A 10,454-nucleotide genomic window follows, 5' to 3' on the forward strand; every position below is an offset into this window, starting at 1 on the left:
ACAGCTATCCATAAATATCAATTGTGTTAAGCTTTTATTATTGTGTATGTCATATAATTCTCATATAATTCTCACTAACTATTTTCTACTTGTTTTATCAATTGCTGAAGGAGACATGTAAAAAACTTTATCCATAATTTCAGAATTACCTGCTTCTTTTCTCTATCTTATTACTTTTTGCTTCTTGGTATCTGAATCTTTCCTATGAAATGGATATTCAGTTAGGATTTTGTGTTGAATTTTATTTTATTTTATTAATTAATTAATTAATTTATTTATTTATTTATATTTTCAGTTTTGGCCAGAGCCATGCTTGAATGTGCCACCTCCAGTTTATGGGGCTGGTGCCTTACTCCTTGATTCACAGGAGCGCCCCAATGTGGACTTTTATATTTTATCATAAAAATGTTCATATTTATTACTAATACATAGTATTGCCAGCATAATATCACTTTTGTTAATATTTCTTATGCTAAATTCCATTTTGTATGATGTTAATATGATCACTCTGGCTTTCTCCTGATTAGAGTTTTTTGGGTTTTTTCTAGAATTTTATTATTGCCTGAGACTTAATATTTAAAGCAGGTCTTTTGAAAAAAATTATATAACTGCTTTTTTACTCAAGTATGACAATCACTTTTTAAAGTTAAGGGAAGTTTCAGTTTGAATATGTTTAAATATACTATGTTACTATCTGATGTCTCTTCATTTCATTTACTTTTTGTTTCTGCTTTCCCTTTTTCTTGATTTCCATTGAATTAAGTAATTTTTTATATTCTGTTTTATCTCCTTTATTGTTTTATTAGAAATACCTTTGTTGAAGTTTTGTGGTTTTCTAGGGTATAGCATCTATAACTTATCACAATCTTCGAATAATGTTATAACACTTTAATTATAATGTTACTTTACAACAGAACACTTTCATTTCTTTCTATTGAGTTTTATCACACTTTCTTCTTCTAAATGTTATAAATTCCAAATTACATTTATTTTGTTTTTGTTTTCTTTAAATATTTAACTATACTTTTAAAAACATTATATTTTAAGGGAATTTTTTTTTATATTTACTAAAAAGTTCATCATTCCCAGAACTCTACCTACTTTTAATAAATCCAAATATTTGCCTACAGTTATTTTATTTCAGCTTTAAAAACTTCCTTTTATATTTTTTTTTGGTGAGTTCAAAGTATGTTCAAAAATTCTCTCATCTTTTATTTATCTAAAAAAGTCTTTATGATACCTTCATTGTTCGTACCATTGTTTATGAGGAACAGTTTTCAAGAATATCAAATTCTAGATTTTTTATTTTTACTTTAAAAATGACTTTACCTTTTCTGCTGAAAATTCACTTGTATTCATTAATATTTTCCTCTGCCAATAAGATGTATTTTATTCTCTGGCTTCTTTTTAAATTTTCTCTTTATCACTTATTTCATCAATTAGATCATGATATTCTTAGTTGCGATTTTTTAATCTACCTGCTTAAATTCATTTCAGTTCTTTGACTTATGCATTCATATTTTTATCAAATTTGAAAAGTTTTCACCAATTATATCCTCCAACTACTTTTTACTTCCTCCTCTGACGCTTCATATGCATGCATTTTTAATTTCTTTCTAATGCTCCACCGGTTACTAGGAATATCTTTATTTTTCTATACTCTTTTTTTCCTCTTTGAGCTTCTTTCTGGATATTTTCTATTGCTGTTTCTTCAAGTTCACTGATCATTTTTCATCAGTGTCTAACCTATATTTAATAATTATACACAGTAAATATTTAATTTTTGTTAGTATAAATTTTATCTCTGAAAGTTTCATTTGGTTCTCCTTTATATGTTCTTTGAGAATAGAATTCCAATTTTATGTTGGAAAACAGTTATTTTGTTTTATAAGTAAACTCATTACTTTAAAAAAATAAAACTACTTTAATATGATATATTTTACTTATAGTAAACAACACATGTTTAAAATGTATAACTTCATTCATTCAGCATAATGATTTTGAATTTTATCCACTTTTTTATTATTATTTTTTATTAAGTCTTGCGTACATATATCATAAATACATTTATGCCATTATAGGATTCAATGTGATGATTATTTGTACAAAATGGAATGCTTACATCCTATTAAAAAACATAGCCTTCACCACTTTTACCCTATTACAGGATTAAGACATTTATGCTCTACACCTGATAGATCCAACTTATACTTGCAATATGCTCCATAGGTGTGATCCCCCTACCAACCGTCCTTCTATTGACCCACCCCCCTCCCTCCCCTTCTTTCTACCCTTCCCTCCTTCATCCTAGGCTATAGTTGTGTTTCATTTTTCATATGCAAATGTGAGTGATCAGAAATTCAACAAATCCTTAATGATTATTACATAAAACTCTGTTCTCAGAAGTATGAAAATCTGAAGGAAATAGATCAATACTTGGAAACATGCCACCCTCCTAGACTTAGAAAGAAGTGGAAATGTTGAACAAGCCTATAACAAGTTCTGAGATTGCATCAACTATAAGAAATCTCCCCAAAAAGAAAAGCCCAGGACCAGATGGCTTCACTTCAGAATTCTACCAAACCTTTAAAGAGGAAATAGTACCTATGTTATTTAACCTTATCCACTTGTTTGAGTATCAGTCTTTGTTCCTCTTCATTACCCAATGCATTTCCCCCATGTGGACATATGGCATTTTGTTTTCCTTTCAATGTTTAAAAATTTTGAGCTACTACATGTAAAACTGCTATAAAAATCTGTTTATAAGTATTTGGGTTGATATGTATTTTAATCTACATTTAATTATATCCAGTAAATTTTTATAATTCTAAATATATGCAGTTTACTGTGGGTGAACTATACATATTAAAGTAAGTAAAATTTTAAAAAACTTTTAAAGGAACAGAATAGGAACAGATTTACCTACAAAGGGCAGATTTACCTTTTAGAACGTGTTTCACTTGTCTTGAATAAACAAATAGATGTGGAAAGTGCAGGTCACTTGGTGAGTGAATGTTCAACTTTCTAAGAAACTACCAATATGTTCTTCAAAGTAGTTGCAGATTTCTGCTCCCAACAGTAGCATAAGAAACTTCTAGTTCTTTCCCATTCCTTTTTTTTCCTAATTTTATTTTATTATTTTTTGTATTAAGTCAAATACTCATAGGTCATGAATACATTCATGCATATGTGGGGGTACAATGTGCTAATTTTGATTTTTTTTTATACATTCTGACGTGGTTCTTGCTTGACACATGGTATTAGCAATATTTTGAATTACAGAAGATAAATAGAGTGGGTTTTATTGGCACGTTATTGATGTTTGTTAATGAGTGTCTTTGTTCTACATTTATCGATTATTTCTTTCTCTCCCACTATGTGTGTGTGTGTGTGTGTGTGTGTGTGTTTGAGAAAGAAAATCTGATCCAATATATTTCTTCTTTTATTAGATTAGTATTTTTCTTATTATTAATTCATAAATGTTCTTTATGTATTCTGGACATAATACAGCTAGGAGAAATGTTACAAATATTTTCTCCCAATATGTAGCTTATCTTTTCATTGTATTAATGGTATCTTTCTAAGAGCACAAACCTTTAGTTTTGATATTTTGATAATATCTAATCTATTTTTTTTTTGTCTTTGGGCTTGTGTTTCTTATATTCTTTATAAAGGCAATATTTATTTACCATTACATCACAAATATTTTGCCTTAAAACTGTCACTTTACTATTTAGATGCACATTCCATCCTGAATTAATTTCTTATCTATAGTGTTCAGGAAGGTTTAGTTAAATTTTAAGGGAAGATATCTAGTCACTTTTGTGTCGTTCATTGAGAGGGCTTTTCTCATTAAGTTGTCTTGCACCTTTGTAGAAAATCAACAAAGCATGTGTAGGTTGAGACTTGCTTTTAAATTTTGTTAAGGAAGTTCTAGTGACCTTTGCTTAAAACTAGTTTATCCTTATTACTATGGGGTGGGGTGGGAGGGAGGTTTCAGATATATACAGATTATCCTAGTGACTCTATAATGTTTTTCTACCCCAGCTAGTAAGAATTCCGACATCTCTCAACCCTGTGTGAGGCCTAGGAATTGTGTGGCTAACATCCTCCTGGTAGCCTTTTGTCCATTTTTACAGAGTTTATCCTTTTCTCTGATACTTTGCTTCACAAATTATAGTTGCTTCAGGCTCATCAAACTCCAATCTCACTTTCCTTAGCTCAACAGGCTTGCTATGCTCTCCTTGAGTTCCTTCTGAAAAATGAGAATAATATTGTCTGACCTGATAAGCTTATCAGAGAGATTATGTGAGCTAATGAACGGATAATAATAGCTTCCTGGTTAATGTTCAGAAAGTTGCTCTTAATATTAGAATTACAATATGAAAAATGTATAGAAAGGAAGGGTGGTTGTTGTAGTCCTTCAGCCCTTTGCCCTTAGAAATGACCCAGTATATTCTTCTTAGTAAAGTATCACAAAAACAGAGAAGCAAGAATCCAATGTACTCAGTTCTAATATGAAACCAGTAGACAATCTAATATACCCACATAAGTGGGGGGAAAAAAGAAGAAATAACCCAACAATTTAAATAATTCTTACTTCTAAATGTCTGTCTCTTCCTCCTCAAAAATTAGACTAATGCTGAAACAATAAGACTCTAATGTGCCATGGAAAAATATTGTATTAGTTCCTATAAAACATATACCAGTTAAGAATCTTATATTTCTCAGAATTAAAAATTAAAACCCAAGAAACCTATGATGTTTTTCTTCCTCTAAGAGTTCAATACTTCACCCAGTAAATGTAACCTTGATCCAAAATTAATGATCCATGCAAAAATCATAACATTAGGGCAGCACCATGGCTCAGTGAGTAGGGTGCCAACCCCATATTCCAAGGGTGGAGGGTTCGAACCCGGCCCCGGCCAAACTACAACAAAAAAATAGCCGGGCACTGTGGCAGGCACCTGTACTCCCAACTATGTGGGAGGCTGAGGCGAGAGAATCGCCTAAGCCCCAGAGCTGGAGATTGCTGTGAGCTATGATGCCACAGCACTCTACCAAGGGTGACAAACTGAGACTCTGTCTCAAAAAAAAAAAAAATCATAACATTAAATGCTATCCATCTTCTGCACAGACCAAATTAAAGCAGGTAATTTATCTGAATCAATCTTTTTCTTTCTTTAAGGATGAGTATGTATTTTCAATGCCTAGAATCCAAAGAAGAACCTCTCTCCAAAGCCTCAATTCTCTGGGGTGCCCCAGCTATAAAAAACCCAGGGATTTTGCTGAGGCATATGCCAACAGGGGTACAGAGCTGCTAAGACTGGGGGTTATCCGGTTATTTCCAGCCCAGTGACCAGGCAGTCCTGTCTTTCGTCTTTAGAGACTCATGGCCCCTGGACTTCCCCCAATAATATCAGAGGGAAAAACACTACCTGACATTTGTAAAAACCTTCTGCCTATTTCTCTCACCTCTTTAGACTTTGGTGGGCTACACAAGGAAGGAACTTGGGACTGCGCTAAAACTCTACCTGTGCATGTAAGTGTCTCCCTTATCCCGTAGTTGTAGGATAAATCTTTCACCTGTCAGTCCTCTCTAAAAATATTTGTATACCTAAGAGAGGTACAGAGGCGGAAGAACTGCAGACACAATGCACATAGGACATGGAACCCAGCCCTAGGACCCAGAGTGAAAGACAGGACAGAAGTGACATGGAGAGAGGAAAGATTCTGCGGAACAAAACTACCATGTGAAAATGGGAGAAAGAGAAAAGTTAGAGAAGAATTTTAAAAGTATGAAACAGCAAAATATTGCTCAAATAGAACTAAATGAGAAAATAAGAAGGTATGTATCTTAGCAGACAGAAAGACATATGATGGACTAAAGGTGGAAGCACAAGAGATAGGAGCAGGCGGCAGGGTGGGACAGAAAGCGAGGGAGGCTCATTCACAGGAAAGATGTTGGTCTAAGCTGTTGGTGTGTCAACACACAGTGCAAAGGAAATATTAAACACAGGACTCAGGTAATTCAGAAAACCAAGCCCTGGATGGGGAAGTTTAGACATTTAGAACACAGTTCCTAACTCAGGTTTTATGCGATGTGGATCATTACATTTGGCTTCTCTTGGCTCAGGTTTTTCCATTTGTAACCTAAGGAGAGTGTCCTAGATACTAACAGTCTATTGAATGGGTACTTTTTTGTGGGAATTTGTGGGAATTTGGTACTCACCAAAAAAAAATTGGCTTATACTATTATTACTGTCATTTCAGAGATGAAAATAAGAAATGTAAGGTGATTTCCCTGAGATCACAGAGTGATAGAGTTGTCTGACTCCGGAGCCTGCATCATTCCCATCCTGTCTCTGCTGCCATCCTAATGAATGATCCCAGAACTGACAGACAGGCAAATTCAAACAGCAATCAAAGCCATTCAGAGCTACTCAGGGAAGTCTCTCAGGGTCTACATAATAATCAGCGATAAATATCACTTGTGAGGGGTAAAGAACAGTAGGAAAGGAAGGGTAATGTCATGGGTAGAAACAAGAGATAGAAGCTGGTTACGTGTGACAGCTGCAGCCAGCCTGCTTGTCTACAGCTGAGGGGCAGATATATGACTAAAACTCCTAAGATGGTGATTAGGAGAGGGAGAATTCCAGAGCCAACTCCATGAGAAATATTGAAAGATCTAAATACGTTAGGATGAGTATTAGACCCATAAAGGGTTATGAACATTTTATGCTAATACCTAAAGGGCTATCATTTATAGAAAGGCTTTAAACTTCTGATGAGAATTTGCAGAGGACGAATCAAGAACAAGGGGTAGATATTTCAAGGAAGCATAGTTTATGTCATAATAAGAAAGTTCCAGCTAAGTAATCATTCAAGCAAGAGAGCAGCCTGCTAGGGGAGGCAGCGAGCTCCTTACTAACAACCCTGCCTAGATTACTATAAAGACATTCACCATATCTGGTGACGTTTGAATTGGATGATTTATGATCTTTTTTCCAACATTAATATAGTCTGATTGTTAAGTCTAGTAGGAAGCTTTAAGCATTATGTGATTTTCAAATTAAATAGATCTTCTCACAGACAGTGGTCAGAATTGTTCTGAGAAAAATATGGACGCAGCAGAGATCAGGACGACCAGGGCAGAGGGAGGAGGTCTCAACGCAAACCTCATAATGCTCTGAGGGTAATTTAAGCTTTAATAAGGTTTTTTAAATCCAGACTCTCATACACTCATGGGAGGGGAACTCTAATCTATGAGCCATATCGAAGGGTTCACAATTGAGCATGGGTAAATAGAATCTAACACTTTTAAATAAATAAAAATGCTTTATTACATCTAAAAAGCAGTAGTTGAGTCTAGTACATGAGGGAGTAGATGGATCACTTTTTGTTTGTTTGGGTGCTTATTGTTTTGAGCAAGATTTTTATAGGATGGTATTGAAGATAGGTGATTTATAAGGACTGTTACTGTCATGTGGGTAAAGCAAATGGTTTAATCTTTCTGAGCCTCGTCTCCTTTCTGTAAGATGGCAGTGTTAGATCCACTGAGCTCTACATTACTTTTTAATTTAGGAGTAGAAGCCTTCTATTCATAAGTGAATATGAAAAATAGAAACTTACAAAAATAAAGATAACTGAGGCAGCCCCTGTGGCTCAAAAGAGTAGGGCACTGGCCCCATGCACTGAGGAGTGGGTTCAGACCCAGCCCGGGCCAAAAACTGCAAAAAAAAAAAAAAAAATGATAAATTTCTTCAGGCACCTTTGAATTGGAGCATTATTTATGTCACTATTCATTTCTCCTCATTTTGCCCCATTCCTGATCTGCGTGCTTAACTTGTTACTAATTTTTTCAGACCATTATTAGCAGCTTGGTACAGAGACACAAATATGGTTTCTTTGGGATAATTTTACTCTTGTCAAATTCTGTCTTGTCAATTTCAGGTTGTCTAAATCAGTTCCCACTAACCCATGAAGAGACAGAACCAGAGCGTGATCACGGAGTTCATCCTCGTGGGCTTCTCAAACCTGGGGCATCTGCAGACCCTGCTCTTCTTTATCTTCCTGCTGGTCTACCTGACCACTCTGACGGCCAATGCCACCATCATGACTGTCATCCGCCTAGAAAAGGCTCTGCACACCCCTATGTACTTCTTCCTCTTTGTTCTTTCTTGCTCTGAAACCTGCTACACTTTGGTCATCGTTCCCAAAATGCTAACCAACCTGCTGTCCACAGTTCCAACCATTTCTTTCTCTGGGTGTGCTGCCCAGCTCTATTTCTTTGTGGGCTTGGCTTGTACCAACTGTTTTCTCATTGCTGTGATGGGCTACGATCGCTACGTTGCCATCTGCAACCCTCTTAACTACACACTTATTATCAGCCGAGCCACCTGCATGCAGTTGGTTCTAGCCTCCAGCGTTTGTGGTTTCCTCATCTCTGTGGTTGTCAACATCCTGGTGTTCAGTGTGCCCTTTTGTGCCTCCAATCGGATCAACCACTTTTTCTGTGACATTTCCCCTGTCATAAAACTGGGCTGCACAGACACCAACCTGAAGGAGATGGTCATCTTCTTCCTCAGCATCCTGGTATTACTGGTCCCTTTTGTGTTGATCTTCATCTCCTACGTCTTCATCGTTTCGACTATCCTCAAAATCTCCTCTGTGGAGGGACAGTGTAAAGCCTTTGCCACCTGTGCCTCCCACCTCACAGTGGTCATTGTCCACTATGGCTGTGCCTCTTTTATCTACTTGAGGCCCACGTCCCTGTATTCCTCAGATAAGGACGGGCTTGTGGCAGTGACCTACACTGTGATCACCCCACTACTCAACCCCCTTGTCTACACACTGAGAAATAAAGAAGTAAAGATGGCTCTGAGAAAGGTTCTGAGTAGATACTCACTTCCCAAAACACTATGAGAGAGCTCAAACAGCAGGAAATTATACTCACAAGCGTGTCCTGGATAGCACCTCCATTCTACAAACATGTTCGTCCTGTTTGTAGAATCCTTGACACACACACACACACACACACACACACACACAAAGAAAGAAAGAAATAAGGACTCTAGGTAATCTGGATACTTTTTACTGGAAATTTGTTTCATGTTTAAAAGTGTAAAAGTTATACCAGGTGGTCTCCAGAAAGTCATGTGAAAATAGAAACTTTCAAGAATTCAAACCATGCTATTTTCACTCATTGCAAATGTTGGCGTTCTCAGATCCGCACTGTGAATGCTGCATTATTTTTTTGAAAATATCCAGTGGATCTCCCGCCCACGCTGAAGGAAACAGTAGAGAATTTTAAGTCTCCAAATGCTCTCTCTATATTTTGAGGTTTAGAAAAATTGCAACAAATCATTTCTAAATAAAGAGAATATGTATTTACTTCTGGAAAAATGAGAGGGGAGGACTGAGTCCTAAGAGAGTGATGGTAGAATAGAAAAAATAAGACTTCTGGTGACACAGACCTGGGTTTGAATCTTTATTTAGATCATTTTCCAGGTAAGTGCCTTGGGCCAGGCTCGACTTCTGTTATTGGCAATGATTCCTTTTCCTTCTCTAACACAGGTCTTCTATACTTCTGTGGTGGGTTGTTGTAGGAACTAAATAAATAATAGATGTAAGACAATTCCATGCTTGTCTAATAGAGGATATTTAAAACTTAAGTCTCTTTCATCTCTCCATTTTCTTTTCTTCATTCTCTAAACTAAGATTGGACTTACAGTCACATACAGGATGAAAGTAACAGATTTTTCTTTTTTTTTTTTTTTTAGACAGAGCCTCAAGCTGTCCCCCTGGGTAGAGTGCCGTGGCATTACAGCTCACAGCAACCTCCAACTCCTGGGCTCAAGCGAGTCTCCCGCCTCCGCCTCCCAAGTAGCTGGGACCACAGGTGCTCGCCACAACGCCCGGCTATTTTTTGGTTCAGCCGTCATTGTTGTTTGGCGGGTCCGGGCTGGGGATTCGAACCCGCCACCTTAGGTGTACGTGGCTGGCGCCTTAGCCGGTTGAGCTATAGGCGCCAAGCCGAAAGTAACAGATTTTTCAAGAGCTCTGAGTTGTTACATGCACCTGGCAAATTTCAGTCACAAATAAAGGTGTAACACAGCATGTTTACTGTGGCTTTTTCTATAGAGGCGTTTCTAAAACCACTAAACTATATGATACTAATATCATAAATTTTCATTCTTTATCCTTTCACTGAAGCAACCTTTCACTTGGAGCATGGATAACCTGCATTTAAAAGTCACTTTCCTCCCATACTTGTGTGAGCATGAGCCGATTAACTTAAATGCTATAAATTGACAAGACTAAAGTAGGATTGTTGCAAGAATTAAATGAGGAAATGGCTTAGAATACCTAGCACATTGTTTGGAAGCATAAAATGTATGTGATGAATTTTAAGAATTGATATTTTTCTCAGATATGTACTGTTGAGAAATAAG

The 10,454-nt window shown here is 36.2% G+C and overlaps 1 protein-coding gene across 1 annotated transcript; it reads left to right on the top strand.

Annotated features, from left to right (window-relative positions):
* The first annotated feature begins 7,980 nt into the window (after positions 1 to 7,980).
* Positions 7,981 to 8,925, top strand: LOC100962384 (olfactory receptor 10T2-like). Its single transcript, XM_003795224.1, has one exon. The coding sequence runs from the start codon at positions 7,981 to 7,983 to the stop codon at positions 8,923 to 8,925; it is 945 nt and encodes a 314-aa protein (XP_003795272.1).
* The last annotated feature ends 1,529 nt before the right edge of the window (positions 8,926 to 10,454 follow it).

Source organism: Otolemur garnettii, unplaced genomic scaffold (genome assembly GCF_000181295.1).
Source record: "Otolemur garnettii isolate 467f Iridium unplaced genomic scaffold, OtoGar3 scaffold00091, whole genome shotgun sequence".
In the NCBI taxonomy this organism is placed as follows: Eukaryota; Metazoa; Chordata; class Mammalia; order Primates; family Galagidae; genus Otolemur; species Otolemur garnettii.

Excerpts from the sequence above, each read along its gene's own strand:
- LOC100962384 (XM_003795224.1), top strand. The coding sequence starts at position 7,981 with ATGAAGAGACAGAACCAGAGCGTGATCACGGAGTTCATCCTCGTGGGC.